Below are 19,432 nucleotides of genomic sequence, written 5' to 3' on the forward strand. Positions count from 1 at the left end.
CCTGCGGTGGAGGACTGGTTTAGGCACTCAGGGCAGACATGGGACGCCGCTCATGTGCACCTTCAGCGGGCCGTGAGGCATCAGAATGCCAGCGCAGACCGCCACCCCAGTGAGGCCCCAGTGTTCGTACCGGGGGACTGGGTCTGGCTCTCGACCCTCCACCTGCCCTGCCTTGAAGCTGGGCCCGTGGTTTGGGGGGCCATTCAATGTCCTGAGGAGAGTGAACGAGGTTTGTAACAGTTTACAGCTTCCCCCAGATTACCGTATAAACTCCTCGTTCCATGTGTCTCTCCTCAGGTTGGTGGTGGCTGGTCCACTCCAGGAGTCTGAGGTGCGGGAGGTCCCTCCGCTCCCTCTGGACATCAAGGGGGCCCCGGAGTATGCAGTCCGATCCATACAGGACTCGAGGCATCGGGCAAGGGGCGTTCAGTACCTCGTGGAGTGGGAGGGGTACGGTCCGGAGGAGAGCTGCTGGGTGCCGGTGGAGGATGTATTGGACCCTTCGATGCTGTGGGAGTTCCACCGTCTCCATCCGGATCGCCCTGCACCTCGCCCTCCGGGTCGTTCCAGAGGCCGGTGTCTGCGCACTGCTGGAGCTGCGTGTCAAGGGGTGGGTACTGTCATGACTTCGCCCGGAGTCGGTCCCTCTCCTTGTTCGAGCGGCGCTCGGCGGTCGACGACACCGGCCTTCTAGCCATCGCCGATCCACTTTTAATTTTCCATTTGTTTTGTGTTTTGTGTTTGTTTTGTGTTTTCTACACACCTGGTTTCAATTTCCCCATTACATGTTCATTATTTAACCCTCTGGTTTAGTCCCATGTTTGTGTGCATGTTTGTTTTATTGTTCAGGCTGTTACTGACGGCTGGTATTTTGTCCCGGGTTTTGTTATTATGCCTGTTTATTTCGTGGTACCGGTATTTTTCCCGCACCATAGTATTTATACTATGGTATACTACTATACTATGTGTTTATACTGGTGTTATCTTGTATTAAATACCTTGTCCACGCATCTCAGCTCTCCTGCGCCTGACTCCTTTCACCAGTTACCCACAGCCTTGACATTTCTTCTATCACAGCTATTAAACTCTGTAACTGTTTTAAAGTCACCATTGGCCTCATAATGTAATTCCTAAACAGTTTCCTTCCTCTCCGGCAACTGAGTTAGGAAGCACACCTGTGGCTTTGTAATGACTGGGTGTATGGATACACTACCCAATATCTAATTAATAACTTCACAATGCTCAAAGGGTTATTCAATGTCTGCTTTTTTCTTCTTTTTACCCATCTACCATTAGGTGCTTTTCTTTGTGAGGCATTGGCAAACCTCCCAGGTCTTTGTGGTTGAATCTGTGTTTGAAATTCACTGCTTGACTGATAATTGTATGTGTGGGGTACAGAGATTTAAAAATCACGTTAAACACTATTATTGCACATTTTTTACTCCGCAACTTATTTAGGCTTGCCATAACAAAGGGATTGAATACTTATTGACTCAAGACATTTCACCTTTTCATTTTTTTATTAATTTGTAAAACAAAAATTGAGAAACATAATTACACTTTGATATTATATGGGGTATTGTGTGACCCCAAAAAATCTCTGTTTAATTAATTTTCAATTCAGGCTATAACACAACAAAATGTGGAAAAAGTCAAATGGTATAAATACTTCCTTAAGGCACTGTATGTACATACAGTATAACTAGGAATAAAGTGACTAGGCAACAGGATGGATAATAAACAGTAGCAGCAGCGTATGTCAAAAAAAGTTTGCGCAAAAAGTGTCAATGCAGACAGTCCGGGTACCTATTTGGCTAACTATTTAACTAACTATTTTGCAGTCTTATTGCTGGGGGGTAGAAGCTGTTCAATGTCCTGTTGGTTCCAGATTTGGTGCATCGGTACCGCTTGCCATTCGGTAGCAGAGAGAACCGTCTATGACTAGGGTGGCTGGAGTCTTTGACAATTTTTAGGGCCTTCCTCTGACACCGCCTGGTATAGAGGTCCTGGATGGCAGGGAGCTCGGCCACAGTGATGTACTGGGCCGTACGCACTACCCTCTGTAGCGCCTTGCGGTCGGATGCCAAGCAGTTACCCTAACAAGCGGTGATGCAGCCAGTCAAGATCCTCCCAATGGTGCAGCTGTAGAACTTTTTGGGGATCTGAGGGCCCATGCCAAATGTTTTCAAAGCCTCCTGGGGGGAAAAGGCGTTGCCATGCCCTCTTCATGACTGTGTTGGTGTGTGTGGACCATGATAGATCCTTAGTGATGTGGACACAGAGCAACTTGAAGCTCTCGACCTGCTCCACTACAGCCCCGTCAATGTGAATGAGGGCATTCAGCCCTCCATTTCCTGTAGTCCACGATCAGCTCATTTGTCTTTGTGATTTTTGCCTACCGTGACAATGCCCCCATCCACATGGCATGAGTGGTCACTGAATGGTTTGATAAGCATGAAAACAATGTAAACCATATACAATGGTTTGATAAGCATGAAAATGATGTAAACCATATACAATGGCTATCTTAGTCACCAGATCTCAACCCAATTGAACACTTATGGGAGATTCTGGGCCGGTGCCTGAGAGTGTTTTCCACCACCATCAACAGAACACCAAAAGTATGGAATTTCTTTTGGAAGCAACTAGTGATGCGGGGGTTGACTCATAACCCGCAGTCCCCGCGGTTATATGTGCAGGTTGGGCGGGTTAAGGGTCATGGAATATTGTGAATAAAGAGATGCATTAAAATCCATAAATGGGTAGAATAAAGAGAAAACAATACATTAAATGAATACATTCTTGTGCAATTCATGTCTATATGCTAGATTGAGTTTTTCCTTTCGTTCTTTTTATCTGATGTTAGTGTGTAGCCTAAGCTTTAGGGCCTGACTGTAGTGTGCAAAATAAATCATATTTGTCAAATTATTTTTTACTTGTTAAGTTAATGTCGATCTACTGAGACAAAAAGGACAATGTCGCTGTTTAATTCAATAAGAGAAAAGCTTTGAAATAGAGAGTTGAAAATAAATAGAAGGGAGGGCCAGAACAGTAGTCTAATGCTTGGGAAAGATTTGGTGAAAGAGGATGATAGCAGTGTTATGTGTGATGATTGTGAGGCACTATAGAAATTCGACAGTCGCAAGATGGGGACTTCAAAATGTCACATCAAGGGAACTGTACTGTTCAGATGGGTTAAATGGAATTCTAGCCTATCTGAACTCTGGACACTGACTGTAGGTCTATAACCTCTCACATAGCTTAAGATAGTGTTAACCCCTGCCGAATTAAGCATTGCTTGCAGTGACTCGGGAACAGAAGTGTAGAAATATTATTTATTTTCTCATCATGACAGAATTACAGACGGTCCCTAACGGCACGTTCAAAGTGTTGTCTTTATCAGCATCATAAAAGCTGATTGTATTTCAACCACATAAAATATGCATTCAAGCCAAACTGAAATCTTATCAAAAACATGTTGGGTCGTTTTAACAGCTTCTAATTTTCCTCAAAACCGGTCAAACTGATGTCATTTGGAAATATTTTGCACAAAATGTTTCGTTAGTGCATGTTCTCTGCGGTCCCTAAAAGTCTTTGCTGCTTGAGAGAAGCTGAGATGAAAGCGAAAACAAACTTTACCGATGTCGACTAGATTTAAGCATTCTTTCTATTGTTTTATGACATTCTGGTGAGCAAGGGTTTGTTTAGTCTTCTAGGGCAACAAGTATTGACAGAAGAGAAGCTGCATGTATCTAATTACTAACAAACAGCCTACCAAAATGTCAGAAATTATAAACAGAAACCTGGGCCTGTCAAAAAAATCGTTCTGCTATCCATTTTCTATTTGCGGGCTAGGGTTAGGTGTTGTCCTCACAGTTTCACTTTATCACATACTGTGTAGAAGGCCGGTTGCGGATGGGTTATTAGCAGTTGCGGGCTGGTGAACAAACAGCTGACCCACGCATCACAAGGCCCAACGCCCTATTAAGACACTTTATGATGGTGTTTCCTTTATTTTGGCAGTTACCTGTATACTGTATACTCAATATGTTTCCTGTTGACACAGAAGTAAAGGTGCATTCTAAACTTTTGGAAAAATCCTCAAAACATATTAAAGTACTTTGAAATGCCAATACAGAAAGTTAACCTTTTATAATATGTTTCTCCTGTGGCTACGCTATTGCATGCATGAGTACAGTAGATAAAGATGGATTTGTTCCATGGAATATCAGGCATTTGGCAAAACAGAATCTTTGCACAAATTGAGAGAACCCTCCTCTACCATCTGATGCATTTTTATTTCCGCTCTTCTTTCTGGTACAGAGAGCAGATTACCCGAGTCAGATGATAGGGGAAAATATTACGCTGTTTATCGTTGTGTTTGTCTCCCGCTGTTTATCCAAGCAAAAGTTATTATCCTGTGTGCATACACCGGATGAATAATGTGTCTGTCTGAAATGTCCTCTGTTCTGAAAATAAGTTTTGCACAGGAAGCTAAGGCAAATTACAGGATAGAGCCCATGTGATACCATGGTAATTACCGGCAGTTTTTTATTCCAGCTCAGACATTAGGCTGGGCTTTCACCCATCATTATAATAGCAGGGCTGCTGGCGAAATGTGTGTCTCATGCTCCTTTAGTGTAGCAGTGAAACGGTGAGATTAAGGTGCAGATGAAAGGGGAGGAGTTGAGTTTGATGGAGGCTTTTGAGGTAAAGTAGGTGAAAATCAATTTTTTCACTACCTCAGCTCAACTGGTGTCTGTGAAATCGTCAACATTGTGCAGAACTGAGACTAATGGGCCGTGTGTGTAGCCAGTCCGTTATTTTTGTACAATCTGTTGGCCAATCACAGTTATGTTGTCGGGCAGGAAGGGAGTTGCGTGTCAGGACCCCTGTTTATTTAAGGACACGCCATATGGCCTGAAGGTCATGGCAGGAAGAACATCTGTCATCATCTTGGTTGGTTTACATCATCTTGCTTTAATTGCCCAGTGAGATAGTCCCTTATCACTCGCAAATCTCTCCAAAACTACAAGCTTGTACAGTGTATAGGGATATGCCTATTTTGTATGGAAATGTATTCCAGACAAAGGGATGATCACCATTGACAAGTTTACTTTACTAATCCCTAATGCTTACATCATGTTAAAGGTGTTATGTCATGTTTATGATGGTGTTATGTAGGCTCATGACCCATAGCTAAGTATGACAGAAACCATGATAGGATCAGTGGTCCATGTAGTAGTGTGATGTTTTGGCACAGTCATTATCCCTTTCCTGCAGTCAAATGACCTTGTGGCCTCATGGGTAGAATGTTATTAATAGTTTTCATAATTAATCAACATTTTTTTTTCTTTTTTCGAACAGTTTTGTTATATTTCAGTCTTCTGTGATGTATATGAAGTATCAAAATGGAATTCATTTCAACTCTATATCTGCATGGTACAGGTGTCTTATTTTTTTAAAGCCATAACCATGTGTGTGAGGTGTGTACTTTTGTTTCAAAGTAGATTTGTTTAAGACTACTAAGAAATACTCAGTGTGACCTTGATTTAGCCCATTGCAGTAAAAGGTTAATGTTCTCTCTTCTCCCCATGACAGGGTTCCAAGTTCTGGGGCATTGGCACCGGACGCTCCTCTGGCCGTCGCTCTCTTGGACACTCCAAGAGGCTCAGCCTGGCACGATCACTGGACGACCTGGAGGTAGGCCCTATGTCCAGTGCAGTATTTATAACTGTTGTCATATCGTTTAAAACCTAGCACCATCCTACTCGGTTTGCCTGGTATTAACCCCATTTGTGTTTCTGGAATTTGAGTTTTTGAATTAGAGTAAAATATCTGGTGTTCAATCAACTTAATTCAATAAAACTCTGTTCTGGCTTATTGTAACATTGTAAAATGGCCCTGTAACGTTGTGTACCCATCTTTATTGGGAACTGCATTTTGAGGGCATGCGGCTCGCTTATATGCGGAGGAGTTGGTCAGCTTGACTAATTTGGACATTCAGCCGAACCTCCCTCCCCCGTTCTGCTCCAGTTTCCATTCTTTTTGAACCTTTCATTTCTGTTTGCCTTCAACTCTCATATTTGGTGCCACACTTGCGGCGAGGGTGGCTCACAAAGTGGTCATTGTGTGGGCTCGAGGCATGGGCCCTGTTGGTTTGGCCTTGTTAACGAGCAGCCTGAGGCATGGGCCCTGTTGGTATGGCCTTGCTAACGAGCAGTGCTGCTAAATGATGTTCCCACATTTCTCCCCTATTAGCATTGCTCAGGGATTCTACAGCCCCTCGCTATCACACACACACACACACACACACACACACACACACACACACACACACACACACACATACACACCTAAACAGTAGTGTCAAAAACTTGAGGCATCTGGTTCTGTTTAAGTTCAATAGGGTTTTCAACAAGTCTCTTTGGAACATAAACTTGTATCTTATATAAAATGGCGCCGACAGAGATGGTCGCCTCGCTTCGCGTTCTTAGGAAACTATGCAGTATTTTTTTAAATGTATTATTTCTTACATTGTTACCCCAGGAATCTTAAGTCACGCTTCCAGATAAACTAAACACCTTCTTTGTCCGCTTTGAGGATAATACAGTGCCACCGTCACGGCTCGCTAACAAAGACTGCTTCTCCCCTCTCTCATTCTCTGTGGCTGACGTAGTAAAACATTTAAACTTGTTAACCCTCGCAAGGCTGCTGGCCCAGATGGCATCCCTAGCTGTGTCCTCAGAGCATGCGCAGACCAGCTGGCTGGTGTGTTTACAGACATATTCAATCGCTCCCTATTCCAGTCTGTTGTCCCCACATGCTTCAAGATGGCCACCATTGTTCTTGTACCCAAGAAGGAAAAGATAACTGAACTAAATGACTACCGCCCCGTAGTACCCACTTATGTCATCATGAAGTGCTTTAAGAAGCTAGTCAAGGATCTTATCACCGCCACCTTACCGGCCACCCTAGACCCACTTCAGTTTGCATACCGCCCCAACAGGTCCACAGGTGACGCAATCGCCATCACACTGCACACTGCCTTATCCCATCTGGATAAAAATAATACCCATGGAAGAATGCTGTTCATTTACTACAGCTCAGCATTCAACACCATAGTACCCTCCATGCTCACCATCAAGCTGGAGGCCCTGGGTCTCAACCACGTCCTGTGCAACTGGGTCCTGGACTTTCTGACACGCCGCCCCCAGGTGTTGAAGGTAGGAAACAACATCTCTACTTCGCTGACCCTCAACACTGGGGCCCCACAAGGGTGTGTGCTCAGCCCTCTCCTGTACTCCCTGTTTACCCATGACTGCGTGGCCATGCACGCCTCCAACTCAATCATCAAGTTTGCAGACGACGCAACAGTAGTGGGCCTGATCACCAACAATGACAAGATAGCCTACAGGCAGGAGGTGAGTGCACTCGGAGTGTGGTGTCAGGAAAACAACCTTTCATCAACGTCAACAAAACAAAGGAGATGATCGTGGACTTCAGGAAACAGCAGAGGGAGCACCCCCCTATCCACATCGAAGGGACAGCAGTGGAGAAGGTGGAAAGTTTGAAGTTCCTGGGCGTACACATCACAGACAAACTGAAAGGGTCCACCCACACAGACAGTGTGATGAAGAAGGCGCAACAGCCTTCTTCAGGCTGCTGACAAACTTTTAGAGATGCACAATCAAGGGCATCCTGTCGTGCTGTATCACTGCCTGGTGCGGCAACTGCACCTCCCTCAACCGCAAGGCTCTCCAGAGGGTGGTGCGGTCTGCACAAATCAAATCAAATGTATTTATATAGCCCTTCGTACATCAGCTGATATCTCAAAGTGCTGTACAGAAACCCAGCCTAAAACCCCGAACAGCAAGCAATGCAGGTGTAGAAGCACGGTGGCTAGGAAAAACTCCCTAGAAAGGCCAAAACCTAGGAAGAAACCTAGAGAGGAACCAGGCTATGAGGGGTGGCCAGTCCTCTTCTGGCTGTGCCGGGTGGAGATTATAACAGAACATGGCCAAGATGTTCAAATGTTCATAAATGACCAGCATGGTCAAATAATAATAATCACAGGCAGAACAGTTGAAACTGGAGCAGCAGCACGGCCAGGTGGACTGGGGACAGCAAGGAGTCATCATGCCAGGTAGTCCTGAGGCATGGTCCTAGGGCTCAGGTCCTCCGAGAGAGAGAAAGAAAGAGAGAGAGAGAATTAGAGAGAGCATACTTAAATTCACACAGGACACCGGATAAGACAGGAGAAGTACTCCAGATATAACAAACTGACCCTAGCCCCCCGACACATAAACTACTGCAGCATAAATACTGGAGGCTGAGACAGGAGGGGTCTGGAGACACTGTGGCCCCATCCGATGATACCCCCGGACAGGGCCAAACACAAAGCATCACCGTGGGCAAACTACCTGCCCTCCATGACACCTCCATGACACCTACAGCACCCGATGTCACAGGGAGGCCAAAAAGATCATCATGGACAACAACCACCTGAGACACTGCCTGTTCACACCACTATAATCCAGAAGGCGAGGTCAGTACAGGTGCATCAAAGCTGGGACTGAGAGATTGAAAAACAGCTTCTAGCTCAAGGCCGTTAGACTGCTAAACAGCAGTCACTAACTCAGAGATGCTGCTGCCTACATTGAGACCCAATCACTGGACACTTTAATAAATGGATCACTAGTCACTTTAAACAATGCCACTTTAAAAATGATTACATATCTTACATTACTCATATCACATGTATATAATGTATTTTATACCATCTACTGCACCTTGCCTATGCCGCTCGGCCATCGCTCATCCATATACTTATATGTACATATTCTCATTCACCCATTTAGATTTGTGTGTATTAGGTAGTTGTTGGGGAATTGTTCGATTACTTGTTAGATATTACTGCACTGACGGAACTAGAAGAACAAGCATTTCGCTACACTCGCATTAACATCTGCTAACCATGTGTATGTGACCAATAACATTTGATTTGATTTGTACAGAACAGCTTCACACAATGTAAAGTACATTTCTTATGTCTGACCTAATTGGTTTTGACATTTGGTTTTGCTCACTTTTGCGTTTGTCATCGAAGGAGTGGGCGGAAGACTCAACTTCAGAGCCTTCTGTCAGCACAGCGGCTGAATCACTCTTACCTCAACATGGCTGTTCATTAGTAATACACAGCAATAGGATGTTATGACTTAACGGTTTCTGCTCTTTTTGTCTGAGGGATTTCTTAGTCACTGGTACTGCAGAGGAGTGAAGATAAGATAATGGTATTGTCAGTCAGTGTGTGAACCCTGAACTGGGAACTCTATATATATATAGATTTGCTCCACTTCACCATTTTCGAACGCTAGAGCGATGTCATTGGTTGAGGCCATCTCAAATTCTTTCAAGTACACTAGGGCCTTGCAGCCTCTTCAGGGTCAAGTACACTAGGGCCTTGCTGCCTCTTCAGGGTCAACAGTTACTGTGACGGTTATGGAGAGAGACGGGGCATTTGACGTGTTGCAAGTGTCTGTGAGGTCAATAAAACGAGCTACAGCTTTCATACTTTGTTAGCATTAGCTATGATCTCTGTCTACAGAGCCTGCTAACTGCACATGCTGGATGTAAACAACTGAATTATGCACCTATAATAGGATCCCAAAAAAAAGGTCTGCTATAGGCCTAAACAAACAAAGAAAACCTGCTACCTAGTAATGAACTACTTATAGCTCTAATCCAACAGAATAAATTGGATACAACATGTTATTGTCCACACGACGAGGAAAGTTACCCTGGGCTTCACATAAATTAAATTTCTAGATACAAAACATATTGCAATACTAGGAAAACTTTGTCATCAAAAGCATTTCAGTTGACATGTAGGACTATTATAGAGAGAAAAATGAACATTGGACTAAGGTCAGCTCGTATTGAATTAAATAATAACTCATTTTGATGTCTCTTTTATAATTGGGCTCTCAGGGTAGTAGCTCATCCTACTGTTTGATCCTCTCTATGACGCAAACTGTAATTCTCTCAGAAATAGTTTTGGCTAGCAAAACAAACGGCTATATTTGGGTTGCCACAGACTGAATGGGAATCCCCGTTCAAATTGGGAACAGCAAGTAAGAGTATTAGGATTTCCTCAGGTGTTTCCTGGAACATTAAGACTTGGGTGTATTCCACCAGCTAAATAGTATTTTGGTCAGTGGGTGGCTGCAGAGGGAATTTTAACATAGTCCGGTAAGGGAATCCCGCCTTTAAGGTATAGCATTTTCCTCAAGCTGTACTTTTCCAAGTTATGAAATGGTGGAGTTCCTAATTAAAGGCCCAGTGAAGTCAAAAACATGATTTGTCATGTGTTTTATATATATTTCCACACTATGAGGTTAGAATAATACTGTGAAATTGTGAAAATTATGATAATACCGTTTTAGTGTAAGAGCTGTTTGAAATAACTGGCTGAAATGTTTTGGCGGGATTAAGTTTTGGCCTGCCTTGTGACATTAGTTAACCAATAAGCAAGAGTTCCAAACCATTTTGCTAGTTTTCAGTTTTCCCCTCCCCACACAGACCATTCCCAGACAGTCCTAGCAAAATTCTTGCTTGAGAAATTGCTATTTTCTAAGAAGCTATTTTTGTTTATTTTTGACCATTTAAATTAAAAATAATCAAATAATCACACAAGGTAATAATTGTTTCCCAGAAATGATTTGATATTAAGATTAAAACAGCTGCATTGGACCTTTTAAGGGTTTCTTAGGAATTGCTGGTCCTCTGGGAGTTTTTTGTTGCTGCTAAACAGTTGTTGTGTAAGCACGTCTGTGGTCTGATAAGAACTTAACAGTGGCGTATTTGCACATTTTTCATTGTGCAGTCATCATTTCAGCCACACTGAAACCATGACAAAGTGAGTGCAATTTACCCATGCTGCTTTAAGTCATGGTATACATTCCAGGTAATTACTATGTTTGAGGTTTTCTTCTAATGGTGGCCAAAGGCAATTAGATCCTCATCTATGGCTGTCGCCCACCCCTGGTTTCCATTTCAAGGGCTCATCACCCCAAGGGCTCAGCGTTACCATCCTTGCTAAACCAGACACCATTGTTTCACCGGAGAACGGCATTCAGTCAAGTTTAACTACGCTATAACAGCTTCACATGATCATCAGTCAAAGATCAATGAGCCACGCCGCAAGGCTCAGTACGGGAAGGAAACATGAATATGTATGCACTCACTACTGTAAGTCTGCTAAATTTGTCAATGTAGAGCAACAGAAACACATCATCTGCTCTTTCTTGATAAGGAAAGTGAGAGCCTCCATTTGGCAGGCATCCTGTAAAGACAATATATGGAATGACAAACTGGTGCATGTTGTGCAAGCTACATCAAAGGAGTTTTACACCCACAATGTAAGATTCCCTATGTTCCTCACCATATAAATAACAAGTGTCATCGTATCTCAGCCTCTCCAGATTACTAGCGTGCATCACGTTGGAATATCCCATTATACAGGGATTGGAAGGTGTTTTGTTTTGAGAGCTTTTCCTACCCTCCTGATTCCTCAGCCCTGTCCTTGACTCCCTAGAATGTTATTGAGCCCATTTTTCACGCTGTGGGAATCCAAAATGTGATAAGCTGCCACCGGTCACATCTCTACATGAGCGGACAACGTGGGCCCCTGGGAGACCCTGCCAGCAGCGCTGTGGTGAGACCCCTGCTTGTGGATAACCTCTCACCGTTTGACGCTACAGAAGCTGCAAGCACATGTGGTGGCTCTGTTGCTTTTTCCGTGGTTAGCCGTGTGCGTCAGCCACGGCAACAGGGGTCAGGAATCAGTAAACACTGTTATATTTGCCCTCACAGAGCCTCTGACATGTAGCTACGCCAGACTGTCCTGTCGGCTAGCCGAATCTGCTGTTTTCTGTCTGTTTCGCTTGTCCTGGTTGCCATTTGGTCTCAGCAGAGGAGCTGTGATGGTCAGCGGTTGATGTATTTTGTGTGTGTGTGGAGATTACGCGATAGGAGCATCTCGCTGCACGCTGGGGCTTTGTTGTCTGTGAACTTTGTATCGCTTCCATTCATTTTTCAGCAAAGTTGTCAAAGCCCCGCCGGCCCCCTTCCTCCTCGCACGCCAATTCCTTCCTCATCTCAGGCTTTAATTTCTGACTTAAATCAGATGCTTTGCACTGAATGATAAGTGTGCGTCTGTGTGTTTCTGTGGTCTATGTGTACAAATGCATTATAAATAGTGTGAAGGAATGCTTGTGAGTGTATGCTATTTTGTGTACCTATGTGTGTGCCAAGAGTTGATGGCCCTCCCTTATCCGTGAGTCTAAGCTTTTGCGTTCCCTCACACATCATAGGCTGGATAACAAAGCTTGGTTTGCCTGCCTGAGGCTAAGAGATCCACTTTGTGGGCGTAGCAGGAACTGTGAGGAGGAATGAAGACAGAGGGAGAGAAAAATAAATGGAAAGCGAAGGATGATAGAGTGGGTAGAGGAAAGTGAGAGAGGGAGGGAGGTAGGTAGGGAGTGAGAGAGAGAGGGAGGGAGAGAGGAAGCAAGGCACAGTAGCAGCAGGGGGAGTGTGTTTGAACTCTCAGTAGCTGTCAGGATCTTGGACTGCCGCTCTCCGCCTGAGTTTAGCGCTCCCTGGCTGCAAACACACACACACCGCGGAGTGAGTTGACGAATGGACTTGTTTCCACACACCAGGCGTGTGGAGCTGCAGCAGCACTGAAGACAAGCCAAACACAAGCTGCACACAGCGCCATACATGGAGCAAACTTTAACTCTCAACTCTGTAAGTATTCTCATCAAACTCATTGAGCATCTCTCTCTCTTTCTTCTTGCTTTCATAGTTCATGCTTATCTCTGTACTGTGGTGTCTTCCTGCATCTCCCTGACAGTTTTCTTGCCTTCTTTGGGCTCTTTGTAACTCATATTTGACTGTTTAAGTGCCTCACAGTGGTTAGCTTGTGTGTTCCTTCAGAGGAATGTTTTGGTCAGCTCCAGCCTCTAACAGAGCTTGCATGTGTGTGTGGCTATGTGACACACTGTGCAGTTCTATACAGAGATACTGTCCTGCTTCCTGAATACTGGGACCGGGGACACAAACTGAATTTAAATCAGGCATACTAAAAGGGTTTTGTGATGTGATGAGTGATTTTTCTCATCGTCGACTCTCATCAAGTGTTCTTTATGAACTGTTGACTGAGCGGCGCTGTGTTTGGAGTCCCTTTGCTAGTGACCCATTTCAAATGAATTAGTGTTGTTTGGAGGAGTGCAGCACAGTTTTGGTGTAAAGGACCCAACCTTAAGGACCCAACCGACATGGAGAAAAATGTTATTTTTAGGGTTGCCCATAGCAGCTTAAGTTGAGGTTGAACTTGATGTGGTTGCATGTGGTTTTGCTCTGCCCCTCTCTGTTTACTGTGCACTGATTCACCCCCTGCTGTTAGACAGTCAGTTATGTTTTTGTCTTAAAGGAAAAAGTGGTGGCACATCTGTTTTTGGTATATGTTCTGTCTCTGGTCTATTTTTGTCTAATCTAAATGTATGGGATCAGCCAGAGCCGTATATAGAGATACACCGTATGTACCGGTATACCTCTGGATTCTGCTTGGGACATTATGATGCTGCTGCTGTGACTTGAAAGGCGTTGCAGAAATGGTGTGTTCTTGGGAGGATTAGCAGTCGAGGGAAGATCACGACACGCTTTTATCTCGCAGACGTCACAGGATGAGAGCGTCGACGTGTGGGTGGACAGTTGCTCTCACGAAATGTGTCCTCGGGCACAGCATTATGGGATGTAAAGAGCAAGTGGCCTGACATTTCCTAAATGCCTCTTCACAGCGGTGCGCTTTTTTTCCTCCTGCAGAGGTTTCATTGCGTTAAATAAGCTGCCTCTCTGCCCACAGACTGGAAAAATGGCTATCTGCATTGGACTCCAGATTCAGTTAGCTGCAGAACTCAGAGGATGGAAACTCTGTGACCAAACAGACAGATGCGACAGCAGTTGCTGACCACCTCGAGACTACAGAAGAAAAGCAGTGTCTGACCAACTGAGGTCAGAAATACAGTACTGTGTACTCCCACACTGACCGTGTGGTTGGTTGGTTATTGTGCATAGTACACCCAGCTCAAAACTGAATGATGTCATCACATTGACACCAAAACCATGACATCATTCTGTCAACATTTAGCCAACTGCCTGGTGGGAAAGGAGATGGCAACAGTAGGCGCTGTTTTGTCCCATTTACCTGGTTGTGTTGGATAGCCTCCTCCTATCTGAGATATAGGCAGGCTCTGGGAATAAAGCAGTATGATTCAAGGCCATCTACCCACCCACACTATTTACATTCCTATTTATTTTTATTTATTTCTACTTTTCATCCATTTCTTCATACTGCATCGTTTGCAGTACATCTCCTGCCAAGGGTGTGGAAGTAACTCAATGAAGGAAAACCATGGAACTAGGACACCGTTTCTCATGAAAGGAAACAGGTTTGAACATGTCGGAGAGAGAAACTAGTACACACTTGTTTAAAAAAAAGTTTTTATTTGTCTTTAACCTCAAACCTGTGTCTGCTTCGTACGGGCGTGTATCGTACTGGAGTAAGAGGTGGTGTCGTGTTAGAGCTAGCATGCTAAGAGAATGCGGTTCTTCAATAATGCAGGGAATGAACGCGTTTGTTGGTATCTTTGGCCATATGTTGGCAGAGAAAGTTGAGAAACAATGCCAAGGTCCTGTCTCCTTAGCACCATGGATAGAATAAACACAGATCTTTGTGAGACAAGTCCCCCCCCCCCGACGCTATTGTGAGAGCTTTGCTAGGGCTTTGCTGTGCTTTTCTCGCTCGTGAGATATTTCAATAACTTATCGACACATATCAATGGATTGAAATCTAGGATGTAGGTTTATATAATGATTCCTTTTTGCATACATACTTTTTCATATCTTGCCGCAGTGGGAATCAAATTTACAACCCTGCTGTTGCAAGCACTCTACCAACGGAGCCACACAGGACTAATGCAGAATTCTATTGTGTGACCTAGTTGCTTTCTGTTGAGCAAAACAGTAACTCCTGTGGTTTGTACTATAAAGTACAGCACATGGTATGTGGTCATGGTATTTCCAGAGGCGTTTGAGGTGTATGTTGCCCCTAAAATTACAAATCTAGGTTCAGTTTACCCTCCCCCGTTCCCTGTAGGGGGTTATTAAAGGAAAATTGATCTGAGACCTGCCTGATATCATCACTGATGTAACATTCTAATCCCCCCAAAGGCGCAACACACATGGGTGGGTGGATAAAAGTAGCATATAGATATAAATACTAGGATTACTTAACGTAAGTATTTCAGATTTATTTCATTGCATTTATTTCATTGCGGGCAACAACTCTCTAGTAGGGAGATGTGGGTGCTTCAAAGGATGGATAGATTGGCCTGTGGAAGCTAAATTGGATTAGATGACACCAGTGTGTTATAATATTTCAAGTTTATTTTTATACAGCAGAACATATAACTCTCCCTACTCTCAGCCACTCAGTCTCTGTAACAGTTTGTACATAAACACAGCAATCCACACTGTCTCTGTCTGTTTCCCTCCAGAAACGTCTATTTTTGCCCCTCTGAGAGCTGCCCCGAACTTGTCCCCATGCCAAATACCCATGAGGACTTACTAGACGACGACATCTGTTTGCCTTTCCCCTATGGGGACTGACTTAACCGAAACCCCCATCATCCCCGTTTTCTCTCCCAGACTCCCCCAGCCAGTTAAGGTTCCCAGTATGACAGTGGTGGTCGGTGCCGTTTTAAGATGTCCATTTTGTCCATTAAAATAACATGTGTTTGATCAGAAATACAGTGTAGACATTTTAATGTTGTAAATGACTATTGTAGCTGGAAAATGCAGATTTTTAGGGAATATCTACAATTGAAATCAGAAGTTTATATACACTTAGGTTGGAGTCATTAAAACTCGTTTTTCAACCACTCCCCACATTTCTTGTTAACAAACTATAGTTTTGGCAAGTCGGTTAGGACATCTACTTTGTGAATGACATAAGTAATTTTTCCAACAATTGTTTACAAACAGATTATTTCACTTATAATTCACTGTATCACAATTCCAGTGGGTTAGAAGTTTATATACATTAAGCTGGAAAATTCCAGAAAATGACGTCATGGCTTTAGAAGCTTCTGATAGGCTAATTGACATCATTTGAGTCAATTGGAGGTGTACCTGTGGATGTATTTCAAGGCCTACCTTCAAACTCAGTGCCTCTTTGCTTGACATCATGGGAAAATCAAAAGAAATCAGCCAAGACCTCAGAAATTGTAGACCTCCACAAGTCAGGTTCATCTTTGGGAGCAATTTCCAAACACCTAAAGGTACCACGTTCATGTGTACAAACAATAGTACACAAGTATAAACACTATGGGACCATGCAGCCGTCATACTGCTCAGGAAGGAGACGCATTCTGTCTCCTAGAGATGAATGTGCTTTGGTGCGAAAAGTGCAAATCAATCCCAGAACAACAGCAAAGGACCTTGTGAAGATGCTGGAGGAAACAGTACAAAAGTATCTATATCGACAGTAAAACTAGTCCTATATCGACATAACCTGAAAGGTCGCTCATTAAGGAAGAAGCCACTGCCTTAAAACCGCCATAAAAAAGCCAGACTACGGTTTTTAACTGCACATGGGGACAAAGATCGTACTTTTTGGAGAAATGTCCTCTGGTCTGATGAAACAAAAATATAACTGTTTGGCCATAATGACCATCGTTATGTTTGGAGGGAAAAGGGGGATGCTTGCAAGCCGAAGAACACCATCCCAACCGTGAAGCACGGGGTGGCAGCATCGTGTTCTGGGGGTGCTTTGCTGCAGGAGGGACTGGTGCACTTCACAAAATAGATGGCATCATGAGGATGGAAAATTATATGGATATATTGAAGCAACATCTCAAGACATCAGTCAGGAAGTTAAAGCTTGGTCGCAAATTGGTCTTCCAAATGGACAATGACCCCAAGCATACTTCCAAAGTTGTGGCAAAATGGCTTAAGGACAACAAAGTCAAGGTATTGGAGTGGCCATCACAAGACCCTGACCTCAATCCTATAGAATATTTGTGGGCAGAACTAAAAAAGCATGTGCAAGCAAGGAGGCCTACAAACCAGCTCTGTTACACTAGCTCTGTCAGGAGGAATCGGCCAAAATTCACTCAACTTATTGTGGGAAGCTTGTGGAAGGCTACCCGAAACGTTTGACACAAGTTAAACAATTTAAAGGCAATGCTACCAAATACTAATTGAGTGTATGTAAACTTCTGACCCACTGGGAATGTGATAAAATAAATAAAAGCTGAAATAAGTAATTCCCTATACTATTATTCTGACATTTCACATTCTTAAAATAAAGTGGTGATCTTAACTGACCAAAGACAGGGAATTTTTACTAGGATTAAATGTCAGGAATTGTGAAAAACTGAGTTTAAATGTATTTGGCTAAGGTGTATGTAAACTTCCGACTTCAACTGTACATATGTGTACAGAGGCGACATTATCAGCAACCATCACTCCTGTGTTCCAATGGCCGGTTGTGTTAGCTAATCCAAGTGGATCATTTTAAAAGGCTAATTGATCATTAGAAAACTATTTTGCAATCATGTTAGCACAGCTGAAAAGAGCTGACTCTGGGATGTTGGCCTTCTAGGCAGAATTGCTCTGTCCAGTGTCTGTGTTCTTTTGCCAATCTTAATCTTTCATTTTTATTGGCCAGTCTGAGATATGGCTTTTTCTTTGCAACTCTGCCTAGAAGGCTAGCATCTCGGAGTCGACTCTTCACTGTTGACATTGAGACTGGTGTTTTGGTACTATTTAACCAACTTGTGAAGCGTCTGTTTCTCAAACTAGACACTCTAATGTACTTGTCCTCTTGCTCAGTTGTGCACCGTGGCCTCCCACTCCTCTTTCTATTCTTGTTAGAGTCAGTTTGCGCTGTTCTGTGAAGGGAGTAGTTCACAGCGTTGTACGAGATCTTCAGTTTCTTGGCAATTTGTCGCATGGTATATAGCCTTCATTTATCAGAACAAGAATTGACTGACGAGTTTCAGAAGAAAGTTATTTGTTTCTGGCCATTTTGAGCCTGTTATCGAACTCACAAATGCTGATGCTTCAGATACTCAACTAGTCTAAAGAAGGCCAGTTTTATTGCTTCTTTAATCTGGACAACAGTTTTCAGCTGTGCTAACAATTGCAAAACATTTTTCTAATGATCAATTAGCCTTTTAAAATGATACACTTGGATTAGCTAACACAACGTGCCATTGGAACACAGGAGTGATGGTTGCTGATAATGGCCCTCTGTACGCCTATGTAGATATTCCATAAACAAAATCTGCCGTTTCCAGCTACAATGGTCATTTACAACATTAACAATGTCTACACTGTATTTCTGATTAATTTATATTATTTTAAATGACAAAAAATTTGCTTTTCTTTCAAAAGCAAGGACATTTCTAAGTGACCCCAAACTTTTGAACGATAGTGTAGGTGCACAGGTCGAGAGACAAATGTGAATAATCAAGGTGACAGACAGGGACACATTTAATCCCACCTTGCACATGCTTGCCTGCATCTAGCTGATCTGGGGTGTAATCATTTGTCCAACAGTTGCAAACGAGAGTTTTTTATTGGACAAATTCAGATATGTTTATCCCTGTTTCGTTTTATTTAAGAATTAGCGTACTGAATATACATGCTCCTGATCACGTGCAAACACAGTTCACTTTCATAGCAGCCACATACAAACAGCATGATCACTTTGCTCATTGTTTTCATTCTCACATCTACGAGCTCTCCTCCTGTCACATTTTCCCTTCACTTGGTGACTTCAGTGCACAACACATCAGCTATCTGTGACCAGGCGAAAAAACTTTCCAAGCCAAACCTTCATATCATATCTTAACCGTTAATCGTTGTCACCATATTAGCTAGCGTTATAGCTAGTCAACATAGCTATTAGAACTAACGTGTTAGTAAACCCGCAGTACAGTGAACAGTCAGCAAGCAGTTTAGCTGTTACACAGGCATGCCTCGGTGGCAGTAAATTAATAAAACCAAAAGCTTACCTTGAATTAGAAGAGTTCTAGTGTTGGATAGTCATAGCCAGCTAGCTAACATAGCATACCTCTCTGTTTGAGCCGGGTGTTTGAGTAGGCTAAACTAGTTAGCTGCATTTTCTAGCTAATTACAGTGCTTTGCGCATTTTGTTATGTTACAACCTTATTCTAAAATTGATTAAATACATTTTTCCCTCATCAATCTACACACAAACCCCATAATGACAAAGCAAAAAAAGTTGATTTAAAAAAAAAGCTTATTAAAAAAATATGTATATATATATATAATATCA

At 43.2% G+C, this 19,432-nt stretch overlaps 1 protein-coding gene across 1 annotated transcript in view; it reads left to right on the forward strand.

The window, feature by feature from the left end:
- LOC112214747 (regulator of G-protein signaling 12) overlaps positions 1 to 19,432 on the forward strand; it is an 82,170-nt gene that overhangs the window by 10,080 nt on the left and 52,658 nt on the right. The window contains exon 3 of the mRNA XM_024373737.2: positions 5,602 to 5,703. Coding sequence (XP_024229505.1) covers positions 5,602 to 5,703 — 102 coding nt within the window. The remainder of the gene's footprint in view (positions 1 to 5,601; positions 5,704 to 19,432) is intronic.

This window comes from Oncorhynchus tshawytscha, linkage group LG15 (genome assembly GCF_018296145.1).
Source record: "Oncorhynchus tshawytscha isolate Ot180627B linkage group LG15, Otsh_v2.0, whole genome shotgun sequence".
NCBI classification, from domain to species: Eukaryota; Metazoa; Chordata; class Actinopteri; order Salmoniformes; family Salmonidae; genus Oncorhynchus; species Oncorhynchus tshawytscha.